The 16,859-nt window shown below is 45.4% G+C and overlaps 2 protein-coding genes across 3 annotated transcripts; one reads left to right on the top strand and one right to left on the bottom strand.

The window, feature by feature from the left end:
* Positions 1 to 3,970: 3,970 nt before the first annotated feature.
* Positions 3,971 to 5,605, bottom strand: IMP3 (IMP U3 small nucleolar ribonucleoprotein 3). Its single transcript, XM_058020050.1, has one exon. The coding sequence runs from the start codon at positions 5,563 to 5,565 to the stop codon at positions 5,008 to 5,010; it is 558 nt and encodes a 185-aa protein (XP_057876033.1). The 5' UTR covers positions 5,566 to 5,605; the 3' UTR covers positions 3,971 to 5,007.
* Positions 5,606 to 5,686: 81 nt separating this feature from the next.
* Positions 5,687 to 15,965, top strand: PLA2G7 (phospholipase A2 group VII). 2 transcript variants are annotated; one of them, XM_058020048.1, is made up of 11 exons: positions 5,687 to 6,161; positions 6,333 to 6,460; positions 8,497 to 8,647; positions 9,228 to 9,321; positions 9,952 to 10,020; positions 10,510 to 10,657; positions 12,049 to 12,162; positions 12,438 to 12,529; positions 12,938 to 13,111; positions 14,110 to 14,258; positions 14,604 to 15,965. In XM_058020048.1, exons 1-11 carry the CDS (start codon positions 5,768 to 5,770, stop codon positions 14,705 to 14,707), a joined length of 1,617 nt encoding a protein of 538 aa, XP_057876031.1. In that variant the 5' UTR covers positions 5,687 to 5,767; the 3' UTR covers positions 14,708 to 15,965. The 2 variants fall into 2 exon arrangements, with proteins under 2 accessions (XP_057876031.1, XP_057876032.1); XM_058020049.1 differs by having other exon boundaries at positions 5,970 to 6,094.
* The last annotated feature ends 894 nt before the right edge of the window (positions 15,966 to 16,859 follow it).

The raw sequence follows: 16,859 nt of genomic DNA, 5'->3' as shown, positions 1-16,859 counted from the left end.
TCCGTGTGTGGACAGCATTCAGGGAAATATAACTCGCCTCAAACATGGCTGTGTCCAGCGTGGGGATGGGACGCAGCAGTCCCAGGCTGCAGCAGGGGAAACTTCGACTAGATAGAAGAGGAAAATATAATTTACAGCGAGGGTGATTAAAGTGTGCTTCAGGTGTCCCGCACTGAGACATGCAGACCTGAGGCAGCCCCATGTGCGCCCTGCTTTGAGCAGGGGTTTGGATTAGGTGACTTCCAGCGTTCCTTCCCCACCTACATTCTTCGGGGAAGCTGAGAGGGCCAAGGTGTAGGAGGTTTGGGGGCTCTTCCAGGTTTGAGGTTTGAGGGCACAGCATTCCAAGGTGTAGGAGGTTTGAGGGCTCTTCCAGGTTTGAGGTTTGAGGGCACAGCATTCCAAGGTGTAGGAGGTTTGAGGGCACAGCATTCACCTTCTCCAAGCCCAGCATCCCCATACATGCACGGGACGCTGTGCCCCAGCTGCTCTTGGAGATGGTGTGGAGAGAAGGTGGTTTTAGGACATGGCTCCCCTGGTGTGTTTCAAGTCCAAGCTCAGGTACAAGGGACAAGTTCAGGACTGCCATGTCAGCCACACGGACCCGCCGGGTCAGCCTGGCTGCACTTTACCCTGTGACACAGCCATTGCAACCTCTCAGGAGCTGGTGGCTCCTCTGGGTAGGGATTGGGGTGGTGGTGCTGCCTGGGCTTGCACTCACCAACCCTGCTGACGTGTTCACAGCAGCGCAGAAACTGTGGTGATTTACTGCTGGGGACATGTGGGATCAAACTGTGGTGACACCCTGCTGGGGACACATGGGATCCCCTAATAGCAGCTCCAGAAGGAATGGGACATGCTCAGATCTCCATCTCTCATTAATGGGTAGCCTCCCCTTTCTCTGCCTGCTGGGAACAAAACACTTTTTGTCTTCAAAATCAGCTGATACGAGGGAGGAAGAGACTGCTGTGCTTGCAGAGAAGTGAGAGGGGGTAGTTCCCAGCAGGCAAGTTTCCTGCTACAAAGTCCTGCTGCAGGCCTGAAACAGCAAACAGTGGGTCAGAAAAAATGCTTCACTGCCTAAAATGGTGTATTTAAAAGCAGGGACAAGAGCTGGGGCTCTCATGTAAATGTTGACATAACTCTTAAGATAATAATCCCCCAGATTCAGTGAATATTGAAGTGTTTTGGCTTCTGGGATAGGGACTAAGGTGATCCCATTCCCTGGTGATGAGAAATGGCAGTCTCCAGGGTCAGATCTGTCAGGGGATGTATTTAAAACCTTATTCAGAGCTCAAAAAGGGGACAGTGATGCTTCCATCTGCTATGGGGTTTCTTACTGGGGAGTGCTGCAGACATGAGCATGGGGAAGTGCCCTTCAGCAGGGCTGGGAGGCCCTGGCCTAGGCCAGGATATAGGACCATCACCCAAAAACTTGGGAATTGCCCAGTTCCACCTTTGTTTCTCAGTCTCCATTTCCCATCTTGAGAGGGGGGATGTACCATCCTTCCTCAGCCCCAAGGCTCATGGTGATGTGCTGTCAGTGATTGACTGAGGTCAGCACTAAGCCACACCAAAATGTCATGGAAGCAGCCTTTAAAACATGCAGCATTCTTGTTTACTGGGAAAAAAATGGAGCTTAGATCAGTGAAAAGCCACACATTTGCATTTCAGTGACAGCCTCAGCTTTTTACACACTGCAGCACAAAAGGTGTCAGTGTGAAGGACTCCTTCCTCCAGCTCCCCCACATTCCTCAGCCTCAGCTACTGTGCTTTGGCAGCCTTCAAATAAAGGGAAAGCCAAGGTCAGTAAAAAAAAAAAAAAAAAAAAAAAAAAAAAAGAAAAAAAAAAGGGAAAGAAAGAGAAGAGAAAAAAAAAAAAAACAAAAAAAAAAAAAACCAAAGGCCCTGGTAAAATCTCCTTTCCTGCTGCCCACTATCAAAGTGAGAGCTCCTGCCTGGAAACTGCTCGCTGTTTTCCAATGGCTTTTGCACTTCCCAGACCCCCCTGCAGCCCCATTCTCCCTTTCTGGAGAAGCTGGTACCCCTGCACCCCCCAGCTCCTGGGACAGGCACATATGGAGGTGGCATTTGCCAAGTTTTGTCAGGCATGGAGTGAGTTTGCCCCATCACCAGCACCACCATCCTCTGTCCTGCAGCAACAACTTCCCACAAGACACATGGAGATGTTGGGGCACCTGAGGAACATCAAGCCCACTTGAGAAGGTACAGGGAAGAAGCACAGTGACACCCAGGACCCCATCCTGTTACTCTCACATGCAAAGTTCTCCTGCTGCAAGTCCCCAGAGCTCTGGAGGGGAGAGTTTGAAGGACCTGGCCCAAAAATGGGCAATGTTGGATCATATCCTCATGCCAGTTTACACAAGACCATGGAAACTGTGCCAAATTTACTGACATTGGATCAGCCTTGGAATTTAACAAAAGCCTCCATGTTTATCCAAGTGTTGGGAAAGGCTGTAGGAGCTGCTTCCTGTGCCCTTTCAATCCTCAGCTCCAGAACTGCAGTGGGAACCACCCAGCAGTGGCCACAGCATGTCAGCTCTGGAAAACAAACCCAAACCCTGGAACTAAAGGCAAAACCACCGTGGAACACAAGGAAGGAAGCCAGTATTTCCCTGGTTGTCATCATCAGCAGGAATGTGGCTGTGCTGCTGGAACTTCCATTTTATTTCTTTATTGTACTTGAAGCGGACCCAGCTCTGGTCAGGGATGTGTGAGCTGCTACAAACTGAGGAGCAGGACACTCATCTCAGGTCTCAGCTACTGTACAACCAGCACAGTTAAGAAATTCCAGAGCTAAAGCACACAGACATACAGCCTGATTTCTTAGAGAACATAAGAATTTGATTTCCAGTACCATAGGAGGAGAGCAGGGGTGATGGATGCTGTTATCCTACATATTTCTTGGGAAATCAATTCCCACTGCTTAACAGTCTACAGGGTTATTTCTCTTCTGCTACAGATGCTGATGATAAAAAGTAGGTTTCATACAAAAGGAATGGGCTGATGATATAAACTGCAGGTGCTGACAGGCTGGAGGTTTGACATTTCCTTTTCTACAGTTCCTCCAAGGGCTGGACACACTGGGCAGAGCAGGAGTTCAGCATCTCAGTACTAAAATGCCCTGCACAGTCACTGTGCTGTTACTTAAATTCCTCCCAAGAGAGTAAAGCACAGCAGAAGCACTGCTTTAACCTGCACCTGAATAAGGTACCTTCTAAATTTCCCAAGAAATGATGGCACTGTTCTAGAGGAAAGGGAAGCTGGGAAGGTCTTTAAAAGTCAGGCTTCATGTGTGAAACTTTTTTTCAGGTTGCATTTCTTAGAGCAAGATGCATGCTCTAAGAAAAAGGTTAAGATGTTGTTGAGGTTATGGTTACTGAAATAAATTCAGGTACAAACAGCAGTAGTAGGCAAGTGGTTTATCCACCCATTTAGTGTCCTTTTCTTAATATCTACTATTGCTTTATTAATTGTTCTGCTTAATACAGCTGGCTTATGAGATTGGGAAGAAATGTAAACATTCTGTTTGCCTTATAAAAGCCTGACATAATATTTGGTTACAGATTATGGTCATGCAGTACCTCCAAAACATACCTCAGCTGAACACTTGCTGTTCAAAAAAGCCACACTAAGGCATCCACATCCAGAGCTTTGAGAGTAGCTGCACTCCAGCTCTTTGGATTTGGGATGGACAGTCACAGCTCTGCTCCTAAACCTACTGCCAAATCCTTTCATAGCCCCAGGTAAGGGAAAGAGAGCATTCCTAGGATAAACATGTTACAACTTAGTAATAGCCTTCTAGCTATTAAAATAAAACCAGACTTACATAAGTTACATAAAAACTTAAATAAAAAAAAAAGTTCAGAAAGGTGGCAAACAGGGCTTACTGGACCATTTAAAAATCAGAATAAACTCAGAGAAACTATATCATAAAGCAGTCCCCACATTTCTTCACCAACTAAAAAACCCAACAGTTTTATTTTTGTTTTTCTGCTTTTTTATCAAAAATGAACAAAGTTCCCAACAGACCCTGGCTAATGTACTAAATGCAGAAGTTCCCCCAAATCTGCAGTTATGGTTACACCAGCTTTTGCTCCAACACCTCCCCAGTTATATCCTCATCCATAAATGATTCATAATGGTCATCAGGAACCCCACACAGCAAAGACACAACTCAAAGCATCAAACATCCCTTCAAACTTCACATGACAATAAAGTTTTTCTGTTTTGTTTTTAATTCCGTTTTTGGCTAAAACTTTTAACAGTTCCAGAAACATGGTATTTGGCCTTCTTGTTTACTGCTGGCCCCGAGAAATCCCCTCCCTATTCCTTGATATCAAAAGAAAACGCTTCCAGAAGTAACTGATTCCTGTGCATTCAACAGCCAAAGGAGGAACCAGAACAACCTCTTGGAAAAAGAGCAGTGAAGCAGCTGAACTGAGTCTTCAAACAGTCGCTCAGCTTGGCTTAAAACCCCTTCCAGCAGCTGCTGTTAAGCTGCCAAGCACTTAAGCCTGACTAAAATCCTCTCCTGCAACTGGGCAGAGACTTTTCCAAGCACTTTTGCTTTATGGGATGTAAGGATGATGGAGATGCACTTTTAAGGATGAGGGAGCTGGGCACGATGATGGAGCTGAGATGTGTCCTGGGGTGATGCTGGTATCCCCATCTGTATCGAGCCCAGAAATAAGTTGTGCACCTTTAGATCTGAGCGTGAAGCAGGGAAGAAGAAAAATCTGCCCTAAACCAGGACAGCTGCCAGGGATGATGATGGAGCTAGGCCACTGGATGTATTCTTGAAGCAGTGGATGTGTAAAGGTTGTTCCTCTGAATGGATGAATGGAAGCATCAGCTGTGAAAGGGAGCCAGGAGCAGGTCAGTACGACACTGGAAGCGCACAGTTTCCTTCTGGCTCCCTTTGCAGGTGTGTGAGTATCCCGTGGTGGTGTTATCGGTGAGCGTGTCCTGTGAGGCAGGGCAGGCTTAGGCGGCCAGGTCGAAGTCGTCACGCTCCTGGTTGTAGTCGAGCACCTTCTGCCGCAGGCGCGACGCGTCCACCCAGGTGATGAAGTCCTCGACGGCGCGGGGCACGAGCAGCGCGGGGTCTGTCACCACCTCGGGCCCCACGCGGACGTGCCCCTGCTCCACGAAGGTGACGGCGTGCCGCAGGTTCTGCGCCATGCGCAGCTTCACCAGCAGGCACGGCAGGCGCCGGCGGCAGAAGGCGGAGGCCGAGAGGCTCTCGCACACGGCCAGCGACTGCCGGCTGTTCACCAGCCCCAGCCCGTACAGCTTCTCCAGCAGCGCGGCGGCGCAGCGGGCGCGGAAGGCGGCGCTGGCCGGGCCCAGGTCGCGGAGGCGCCGCGCCAGGGCGCGCACGGCGCGGGCCAGCGCCTTGTACTGCACGTAATCCTCCCGCCGGCCCACCCGGTACCGCCGCAGCGCCCGCACCTCCGCCAAGTTCCCGCCCGACGCCTCCCAGTTCACCAGGTCCAGCCGCCGCAGCAGCTTCTGCTCGTGGTACTTCAGTTTCCGCACCATCTTTGCGGGACCGGGATTCGCCGCGCCGCGCCTCAGAGGGCCTGTTCCGGGGCGGAGCGGCCGCCGGCCCCGCGGCTTTTCCGGGGAGGAGCAGCCGTGACATGGCACTGGGAGCCCCGCCCCGGGCGGCGGGGTACCGGGGGAAGGATGGCTCCGTGTCTCCTTCCCCAAGGGATCACCGGCAGATAGAGCCCAACCCGGGATGCGGCTGCTTTCCACCGCGCTCTGCGCATCGCCGGGGCCAGCCCGGCGCGGAGGGGTCACCCCTGGTACGGCCACAGCGCCCCGACACCCGCTCCGGCACGGACAGCCCGACCTCGTCTCGCCTGGGGCCGAGCCTGGGACTCGTCATTCCTTCTGGAAGAATGGCAGCGGCGTTGTGTTTCTCTGTGACATCCCACTCCCCCTGATGCACAGGCCGGTTTTCCTCGAGGAGCAGCAGAATCCTCCCTCTGTGCGGTTCGTAGCACCGCACATCTCCCGAGTGCCGCCGCGGCCTCGCCAGCCAAAGGTTTCATCCCGCTTTTCTGTAAGTGCACCGTGCTGTCTCCTTCTTGGGATTCAGGATACAACAAGGAAAATCCCCAGTAGAACAGGTCAGGTTGACAATTCGGGATTTCTTTGTTTCTTACGAGCAGATTTCTGTATTGGCTCAATCTTCATTTCCCTAATTCTGGATTTTCAGCGTGCTGGAATTGTTACAGTGTGGGTGGTCTGGTCACAGAGGCCATGGTGGTCTCTTGATTTGCTTTTGTTTTTTCTCCCAGATTCGTCGGTGAAGGCACCAATAGAAATGTGGGGCACCAACAGCACTGAGAAGTTTTACAGGATCCCTGAAGGAAAGGGACCACACTCAGTTGGATGTACAGACCTGATGACAGAAAATGCAGTTGAGGTAAAGCTCTCGACTGTTTGGATTTAAGCCACACTGTTAGTGAAACAAATGGCTGCAGTTTTAAAGCAGAAGGTCTTGCCTGTGTGCTCCATGCTGACATTCACAGCTGAGCTTTCTATCCTCTCCATCCTGGTGTAGGATGTGTGCTGGGCATTTACCAGATGGATGTAACCTGCAAGCCTTTCCCATGGCCAATTCCTCCCTCTTCTAACGTCCTTGCCTTTCTGACTGTCCTACAAAAGATACTGCAAAGAAACTGTGTCCTCCTGAGACCCAGGGGGTTCTTCCCACCCACCCCACTGCTGCCTCCTGTGCTGGGCTCCCGAGGAGACTCCACACACAGTCTCTGTGACTGTGGCTATTCTCATCACAAAGATCTCAACAGGAATTGGCAGGGTTGGGAGATGAGCCTATCTAGTGTTTCAGCTGCAGGGTAAGAGACGAGATGTCTATTGAGATTTTATCTCACTGGAGATGAACAGGATATCAGTTTTGCAAGAGGTAAGCACAGTGAGAAGCCACAATAATAAGACAGGGGCGTTAACCAGACAAGTAGTGAGCTTCCTTGTGAGTTTCCATTTCCAATCCTCTTGCCTTTGAGAGAATACACCTGCATTTACACTGTGATTTTACTCCACAGAGTAGCCAGATGGAGTGGAACTTGAGATCAGTTTGTGATGGTTCATGTGCTTTCCTTTACTGAGCTTACTCTGTATCAGCACAGAGAAGTTATGAGTTTCTCTTTGCAGTCAGCCCATGTGAGTTTTTTTACATAAGCATTATGAACAACTGCAGTTCTCTGAGGCATAAATAATGAACCTCTTCCCCTTTCTGGTAATCAGTTAGTCATTGGGGAGGTTCACTGGGACTGTTCTGAGATCAAGCTGATATCACTACCAATGTGGAGGAAAGTTCTTCCACAATGGTCTCTGTGTCAAAGGTTGATTTAAGTTTGATAAGTGAATAAAAACAAGCTTCATTAAACAAACTTTTGGTAAACTGATAAATTAGTGTTCAATAAATCAGGCTTTATTTCAAAGCTCATGTTTATTTTGGCCATGATTGTAACTTGCTAAACCAAAAGCAAGACAGTGAATTTGAATGGGGTGTTGCAAATTCCCGTGCAAACCAGGAAATAAGAACGCAAACTGCACACAGTTCATCTTCTGGGAAGTCTGCTTTGTGCATTGGTACATTGCTGCTGTCTGTGAAGGAAAAAGACTGACAAGGGGGTATGGAAGGTCCCTGTGAGTGTGGAAAGCTTGGGAACTTTCCTGGGATACCTGGAGTGCAGACAGTAAGAGATTTGAACTAGTGGTAAGAAACAGAGGCAGATGAAACACAGGCTAACAAAGTTGTGTTTAAAAGGATGGACTACAAGACACTTCTGAACATCCTGATGAGGAGGAAGAGGGATGTATTGTTCTCCCTTGCTGTACAGCTGCCCAAGGGCTTTGCTGACAGCCTCTGCTCAGTTCAGGCAGGAACACTACAGCCACGTTAGAGAGCCTTATTTTCTCCAGGCTGAATGGCTCCAGCTCTCTCAGCCTGTCATGCTTGGAAAGGTGCTCCAGCTCTCAGGTCATCTTCAGTCACCCCTTAACAGTCAGCCCTATAAAACTTACCAAAACACATCATCAAACCATTCCCAGTGAAGAAGATGGAAGAAAAGATCCAGCAAGATGCTGGATTGAGCAAAGAGGTAGTGAGTGTTTGTAATAATTAGCTTAATTAAATGAAGCATTTCTAATAAGCCTTAAGCTAACCTAGAGAAGGTGATGTGTATCTCCACCTGTGATGATGTCTATCTCATGTTACTTTAAATTCATTGTAGGCACAGGAAGATTCTGACGTAGGATTGGCATCAAAGCCTGTAGATGATAATAATTTTCTCATGAGAGTCTCATCATTCTCTTGAACTGCATTCTTGCAACCAAAACCTTTTCTATAAATGTTTTAATCTTCCGTTTTCTGTGCCATATATAAATTAATACCAATATTCCTTTTTTTTTTTTAAATTTTTTTCCTAATCCCAGGGAAGCTTTTTGCGCCTGTACTATCCAGCATATGATGCCACAGATATGGAAGAGGCACGATGGATTCCAGACAAAGAATACTATCAGGGACTCTCTGACTTCCTTAATATGTACCGAGTTGTAGGAGAAAGGCTTTTCCATTACTATGTTGGTAAGACTCCTTCTGGTTTTATTCCTTTATTCTTGTCACTGCCTCCATGCTCCATGAGTGGGGTGTTACTGCTGCAGGGCTGAAAAAGAGTTTTTAGTAAAAAAGTGTGGTTTTGTGGGATGGGTTTGTGTAGTGAGAGTGCTGAATGTGACCCCAGCTCTCAGCAGTCCCTGACTGCTGTGGATAGAAGTGTGAAGTGTCTGGGCAGTTTGCTCTAGGTCAGCTGTACCTGTGTGTTGTGATTTAAATCCCACAAGCAAATGTGCAAATACACAAAAGTCAGAGAGATCCTAAGGTCTGAATATCAGCAAGACCTGGATGCCTGACTATGAAGATTTCAGAGATATGTAGACCTTGTGCCAGGCTGTGGATGGGAGAAGACAAGTATTTTCTGCCAAGTAGAATGTATTTTCAGAAGCAGATCCATTTTTGCTTTCTATTTTAAAGATGAGTCTTGGCACCTTATCTTTAGGTGATTGCTCTGATAATAGTGATCACTACATTCTTGGGATCTTTTACATAGGAATAAATGCTTTCTCTCATTCCAGTAATAATGATGTACACTTCCATTTTTATTTAGGTTCAGTGACCTGTCCTGCAAAGTCAAATGCTGCTTTTAAGCCAGGAGAAAAATACCCACTTCTTGTTTTTTCCCATGGACTCGGAGCTTTTCGGTAATTTTGCAGTTTGTTGATAAACTGGTTTTGTTGTCTATGGAGACAGCAGTCTCCAAGGGTGGTTCTGAACAGATTTCAGTTAGGGGGGTGAGATCTTTGTGGAGCTGAAACAGATTTGAAGAACAAGCTGCTGTGTGTCATTATGCCCCCACTGAAACAACAGCAGGGCTGGTCTATGGTTGGTCACAGAATAATTGAACAGCCTGGGCTGGAAGGGGCCTTTAAAGATCATCTGTGGGCAGGGACAGCTTCCCCTAGAGCAGGTTGCTCAGAGCTCCATTTGTGTTTTACCTTTGTTATGATGGAGGAGAAGATATTTACCAGCCCATAAGGATGTTGTGAAAATTAGCTGGTTAGTTTTTGGACAGCTCTTTGAAGATGCAAAGTGCTGTGTGTGCTACTTATTAAAAATCAGTGGCATCTTCCTTTCTGAACAGACAGTAAAACAGTACCAAGGTTTTGTGAACAAGCTTTAGTGCCTGACATATGAAATCTTGCTCTGCTGGGTAGCAGATTCAAAGAGAACAAATATTGAGTGGAGACTAGTGCATACCTAGTGTGGTCAGCATTTAAAGAGCAATGGAATTGAAAGAATGACATCTCACCAGAGTGTGGTTTTTATTTCAGGACAATCTATTCTGCTATTTGCATAGAGATGGCTTCTCAGGGCTTTATAGTGGCTGCTGTGGAGCACAGGTGAGTGTGCTGTGCATTTGGGAGTTCTGATGGAAAGCAACTTTCTCACATTGAACAGAATGTTATTTATTCTAAAAGAAGAGCTTCAGGATTTTTTTAAAAAAGAAAAACTAACATCTCTTTTTCAGTCCTGCCCACACTGCCCATAGCTCAACTCTTCTCCAAACAAAGGGACTTTTGTTTAGATAAGCCCAAGAATGAAAAGTCTTGGGGTAGATATCATTTGTGCTATCATAGATAGCATTTCAGATATGCTATTTTTTTCACTCTTTTTGTTAGAATATAAAGTAGGTGAAGAATACAGAGGATGTGGGAGTTTTGGTGGGATTACTGTATTATTTAGAAAGTCTGTGTGCACTTGGGTTGCAATTGCAACAGCACTGGTTGATAGCTGAATCTCTTCAGATGAGTGAAATTGGAAACTTTTGCTGACTGCATCTCAATCCAAATGGAATGCACTCTCAGAAATAACCTCCTCTTGTATTACAGAGATGAATCTGCTTCAGCCACATATTATTGTAAAAGAAGGTCTGTTTCTGAGTCACAGGAAGAGTCTCCACCTAACATGGAGAAGGAGTGGATCTACTACAGGAAACTGAAAACTGGCGAGGAGGAGCGTTGCTTGCGCCATAAGCAGGTGCCTGGGCTGGCTCTGTGCTCTGGGAAGTGTGGCAGGAGGGCTGTGTTTAGGGCTAGCAGAGTCTCCCTTTGCCCAGGGGAGCAGAGATATGAAAATTGATCCAGTCCTGTGGAACAGACAACAATAGCTTTCTTTAGAGCACAAGTTGCTCCCTCGACAAAGCTTTTTCTTGAAGTTGCACTCTTGAGCTGAGTCATCTGTTTCTCTTCTGGTTCCAATCAACTTTCTGTTTCTTCTCTGTCTTTTATACTTTTGCTGCCCAGCCCAGCCTAAAAGTGACACAGAGTTGAGCTCAAGTGTTTGTGTGGCCTTAGGCTTGCATTAGCTTTCATTTACTGTTCCATGGAATGATGAATCATGGCTGCTCTGAGTGGGATGTTTGTTTTATAGTCCTTACCACACTTGAAGGTGTATTTTAGCAATGTAAACAGTGCAGACTTCCAATTTATTATAAGCAGTATCCAAGCTGGATGAAATGTGGCCATACTGACAAGCTCTTCCAAGCATACACTTGAGCTTTAAAATATGTGAGTGGTTTTTCCAGCTAATGAAAACTTAGCCAGGGAGGTGCTTCTCTTTATCTCCCTGGGCCATACAGACAATAGTACAAGAGTCATTTCCTGGATGAGTAAAATGTCCTACCCATGAGTGTAATGTCTGAGCTTGGAAATAACCTTCAGAAGCTGTTGTCTGCAAATTTCACAAGTAGAGAAGTCAGGAGATTGGGATTTATTTGAAATTCAGTGATGCACAGACATCTTGTTGGCTGCCTACACACTGGTTCCCAAGATCACTACTATTCATTGGTTCTATTATTCCTTGGTTCTTCTTGAAGCTTTTCTTTTACTGACACACCAGTGAAAAACTGTTCTTATGGAACAATGAAAATCTTTTTTTGCAACAGCTTCACTACAGTTTTCAAGGATGAGTATATATAAAAAATGGGATGGGCTTCACTTTTTCTTCATTTGGTTTATCCAGTGTAAAGACAGTTTCAAGGCTATTGTGTGATGGGGCAGTGATAGAATGACATTTGCTTATCCAGCCTGAGAAGCATCAGTGAGTCAGCCTTCCTTGGAGTTTTACAACTTAAGCCTTTGTACATCCCAACAACCCCTTCTCTTAAGCAGTGACAGGATGAAGGAGTTGATGGCCTTTGGTGCATGCTACAGGGATAAATGCCTCTGTGTGCAGAGGTTCTACACAAGAGCTTCAGCTCTTTACACCACCAGAAACCAATTTTGTTGTTTGTCAGATGGCTCCATTCTGCAGTTCAGAATAGTGGGGGAAAACTATTAGAGTAAGTCTTGTGTCCAAGGGGCTGCCAAGCCTGGCAGTTGTCTGATGATTCCTTCCACTGCTCAGCCCCACCCTTTCTTTCTCCCCAGGTGCAGCAAAGAGCACAGGAGTGTATTAAAGCTCTCAATCTCATTCTTAAAATCAATTCAGGAGAGGAAGTAACAAATGTATTACATTCAGACTTTGACTGGAACAGCCTAAAAGTGAGTAGAAGGTGCCACCTGCATTTTGTTAAACATCTAATAATGCTTCTGATTTCCCCCTTCCATTTCTAAACTGGTTCATGTAAAGTATTCTAAAGATCAATGTGTAGATCTCTGAAAATATTCTCAGGTCATCCAAAGCTGGATAGAGAATAAGAGAGCTGAAATTATGCTCCTCCTACTTCAGTAGGGTGTAATGTCTAAAAAAATTATTTCCTTTAAAAACCTAAGTTTGGGAAAGAAAGACTCTTACAGCACCTGGATTTTTTTGACAGGATTCTGTTGATACTAGCAGAATAGCTGTGATGGGACACTCTTTTGGTGGTGCTACAGTTATTGAAAGTCTCAGCAAAGAAATAAGATTTAGGTAAGTATGTGAAACAAGGCCAGAGACATTTGGCACTTGAGAGGTCTGGAGCAGGGCACTTTACCTAGGATCCCCCAACTACTAACTGACTCCTGAAGAAGAGAGTTGTTTGGCATGTCCTGCTTTCTCCAGCCATGCTTTTTCCAGGTGTGGGGATATGGTGGAACATAACAGCTGCATCTTGTTGTATCATGATACTGTGGGACCCTGCAGTCAGTGCAGACCAACAAATGGAAAGAATGGACTAATTCTCTTCCCCCAGAGTAGAGATAATTATGATACAAAGTGATTCATTTACCTGTTCAGTATCAGAAAGACTTTCTCTTTCCCATGCCTCTTGCAACTCAAAGCATGCTCAGAATTTCCAAGCTTTCTGCTTCTGTGCCAATATCCAGATGTGTTTGGCAGGTGTGGCATTGCCCTCGATGTATGGATGCTTCCTGTAGGTGATGACATTTACCAAAACAGCGTCCAGCAACCACTGCTTTTTATTAACTCTGAAAAATTCCAGTGGGCTGAGAACATCTTAAAGATTAAGAAGCTCATCTCCAATGACACAAACAAGAAGATGATCACTATCAAGTAAGTGCTCAGGAGCCATCATTTCCATCTGTGGTTGAAGCTCTTGTTGGAGCTGTGCAGTTACAGGTAACTGCAGACAGACAGACATACAGACATACAGTCCCTAAAGCACAAGTCTGGGGAGGAAGAGGAGCTGTGGGAGCTGGGAATGTTTAGCCTGGAGAAAAGGAGGCTCAGGGGGACCTCTTCACTCACAACTCCCTAACAGGAAGGTGGAACCAGGTGGGGGGGTCAGGCTCTTCTCCCAGGGGACAAGAAGAAATGTCCTGAAGTCATACCAGGGGCAGTTCAGATTGGATAATAGGAAATATTTCTTCATTTAAACTGTTGTTAGGCATTGGATCAGGCTGTTTAGGGAAGCTGGGGAGTCACCATCCCTGAAGGTGTTTAAAAGACATGTAGATGTGGCATTGAGGGACATAGTTTAGAGCTGGAATGGCAGTGCTGGGTTAAAGGTTGAATTTAATAATCTTAGAGGTCTTTTCCAGCCTAAATGATATTATGTCTGTCCTCATGGCCCAGGTTTTCACTGTATGTTTAAATTAACCATACATCCCCCCACAGCAGGGACAGAGGCCTCTCAAAGCAGCCAGGATCCCCAAGTTTAAGACACTCCAAGGTGTGCATTCCTGCCCTGGGGCACAAGTTTTGTGCTGAGCCCTGTGCACCTGCATTTGAACAGCTGAAAGCCTTCTGGGGGCAGTTCTGCAGCCAGGGGAGGGATGGCTCTACCCTGCACCACTGAGCAGGGAGACAACTTGATTTTGATGCTTTGCCAAACCAGCTCTCTATTGCTGTTGCAGTTACAGTGACTTACAGCAAGCATGTACAAACCTTCCTCCCTTCTGTGGTTAGGGCAGAATTTCCTGCTGATCTTGCTTGTGAGATTAACCTGTTTTATCTTAAAGACAGCACAAGACATTTGACTGAAGTCTTGCATTTTTTAATCAGGCAATTTAATGTAGTCTTACAAAGCTGTTGATCATTTTTCTTTGCAGGGGGTCAGTACATCAGAGTTTTCCTGATTTCACCTTTGTGAGCGGAGGAATCATTGCAAGATTTTTCAAATTAAAAGGAGAAATAGATCCAAATGAAGCTATTGATATCAGCAATCATGCTTCATTAGCCTTCCTACAGAAACATCTGAGTACGTATCTGTTTACAGCAAAGTAGGAAGTTGACTAATATTTCATTCCTGTGAAGCTTTTTATATAACCATTCAGTTTAAAACAAGATCAAAATAAGTATGTCAGTGGAAAAAATAAGTCAGACTTCTTCTAGAGGTTTGTCAGTTACTTTTGTAATCTTGGCAACTCAGAGAAAATCACTGACATTTTGTTCTGGTACAAAAAATCTGGAGTATCATTTTTTCCCTCCTTAAAACATTTTTCCTTCCCTACTTTGCCGAATTGATTTCATTTTTCAGTGTAGTTTGACAAAAAGCTGGTCACTTAACTCATGGCCACTTGGTTTTCTTTCCCCCACCCTATAGGTCTTAAGAAGGATTTTGATCAGTGGGATTCACTTGTGGATGGCATAGGACCCAATGTTATTCCTGGAACCAACATTGACACATCTCCAGCTGAACCTGAGTAAGGAATACAAAGGAGTATTGTATGCCATGGACATCAGGACACTAATATTGGTCAGACATTGCTGAGACATGTGGTGGCATTCAACACCAACAAAGCTTTTGGGGCGTAGAACAAAAAAAAAAGGCAAGGCACTAAGTTACATAATCATAAAAACAGAGGTTTCTGTTCAAATGAGTTAGTGGGATGCTCTGAAATACTGTAATAGGGTAACTTCTGCTTTGTAAGCAGCTTGGGGAAATCACTGGGTATAGTTTAAATGTTCTTTCTGGTTTTGACTAGAATCAAATTTGCAGAAAGACAGATTGAGCTCCAAGGAATTCAGCTACAGGTTTGTTTACCAAGCTTTATGTCAGTCTGCACCCACCAAGCCTTTCCTGCAGGGTAGGGGAAAAGAGACAAAAAAAAAAACCCCAAACCACCACTTTCCTGTTTAGATTCTAAGTATTTCAGCTGTGCTCTGACAACAGTTGGGAGTTAGAGATGCCTGTGGAGGGTGATGTTCAAGACTGTGTCTTGTTAAAATAAGTCACAGTAAAAGCTACAGGAAAGATTTCAGCTGACAGCAGAGGAAGTCCAGACACAGGACTCCTCACAGGAGCTTAATCCACTTAAACCTAAGATGTGTTTAGTGCCATACATAGAGGATGATGTTTATATCTCAGAAGCTTTTCCCTGGGTCACACTAGTAGCAACTGTAATTGCCCGTGGGCAAAGCTCCAGCAGCCCCTCCCTTGTCTGTGTTTCCACTATCACACAGTCAGACTGCAGGGGAAATACAGATGTGGCACCTCTCCAGTTCCCTTTACATGGTCCTTGTCAGCACTGCTTCAGCTCCTGAGGTCTGGCCAGGTAGGAAACACTCCCCAGACACTCAGCTTTCTCCAGGTACTCACAATGGTCTCTAGGGGACCCAGTTGGCTCCCACTGACAGATACAAACAGCAGTGGTAGTACCTGGACAAAGATTGTCAGCCCCCACCTGGGTGGCCTTTTAGGCTCTCCTTTTTGGATCAGAACTGCCTGAAGCTGCCCCATGGAAGGGTGTCTTCTAAATTCTGTTCATTTCAAAATCAGGTTATAAACAAAACCACTGAAGCAAACAAATTAAGAAATTAACAGTGTAATTAAGTATTTTACATAATCTGTGATCTTAAAATGAGATTGCAATAACACCTAAGATGTGTCTTTCAGAGTTTAATTAAATTGTATTGTCTCTATTAAGCAAATAAACGTGTTTGTCTTACTGAGTCAGCACTAACACTTGAGATCTACTGTGAGATTCACTATCAGCCACCTTGGGTTCCTAAGTGCTGGTTTCAGCATGAAAAATCCACAGCTTCTGAAGAGGAGGGAGCAGCTATGCTATACATGGAACATGTAGCATGGAACACCACTATAAAGCAGCACCCCCTTTTCAACACCTGAGAAGGACAGTAAAAGGTGAGATCTCCTTAAAACAGCAGCAGGTCCTTAAAACAGCTCAGCATGTTGCACACATGTGGCAGCAAAACCATTCCACTGGGTCTTCTTCATATTTATAGGAAAAGCTTCATCTTTCATTAGCACAACTGCAGCAAGTTCAATTAATTAAGTACAATTAACATTTCAAAACATTCAGCATAGCTCACAGTGCTCTAGAGAGCTGGATAGGGTCAAAACACAACCAGTGACTGCAGAACAGCCCTCACAAAGCATTTGGGCTTCTGCACAGGAACAGACAAGTCATTAAAAACACACAAACAAACCAGTATATGCCAGGCAAAGCTTTATTCCAGCTTCTTCCATTGCTTTAGAACAGCAGCAAATGCAAGACTTCAACCCAAAACAACTATGCTCCCCTATGGAGGGAAAAAACCTCCCCACCCCTACCCCCCAAAAATACCCTGCTCAACTTTTTTTTTTTTTTTAAGAAAAAACAAACACTTAACAATGCAACTTTTCCAAAAGCAAACATCAGAAAGCAGTGCTGTACAACACAATAGCATATACAGAAACTCACAAGAAACTTCTGTTAAAGAACCACCCACGAAAAACTCCATAGAAGTCAGTGCACCCTCAGTCAAAAAAAAAAAAAAAAAAGCCTGTCAAGAGGCAAATTCTTATTTAGGAAATTACAGCTATAAGAAACAAGCTAACAATAACAGTCTAGCAACA

The sequence above is a fragment of the Melospiza georgiana genome, chromosome 3 (genome assembly GCF_028018845.1).
Source record: "Melospiza georgiana isolate bMelGeo1 chromosome 3, bMelGeo1.pri, whole genome shotgun sequence".
NCBI lineage: Eukaryota > Metazoa > Chordata > Aves > Passeriformes > Passerellidae > Melospiza > Melospiza georgiana.
Note: the sequence above shows the minus strand (reverse complement) of the source record. Positions and strands in the feature narration are given on the sequence as shown.

Bases quoted from the DNA above. Each gene is read 5' to 3' on its own strand.
- IMP3 (XM_058020050.1), bottom strand. From the start codon at position 5,565: ATGGTGCGGAAACTGAAGTACCACGAGCAGAAGCTGCTGCGGCGGCTG.
- PLA2G7 (XM_058020048.1), top strand. From the start codon at position 5,768: ATGCGGCTGCTTTCCACCGCGCTCTGCGCATCGCCGGGGCCAGCCCGG. The intron at 9,322-9,951 runs GTAATTTTGCAG...TTTTTATTTCAG, and splicing joins CATGGACTCGGAGCTTTTCG to GACAATCTATTCTGCTATTT. The intron at 10,658-12,048 runs GTGCCTGGGCTG...CTTTCTCCCCAG, and splicing joins GTTGCTTGCGCCATAAGCAG to GTGCAGCAAAGAGCACAGGA.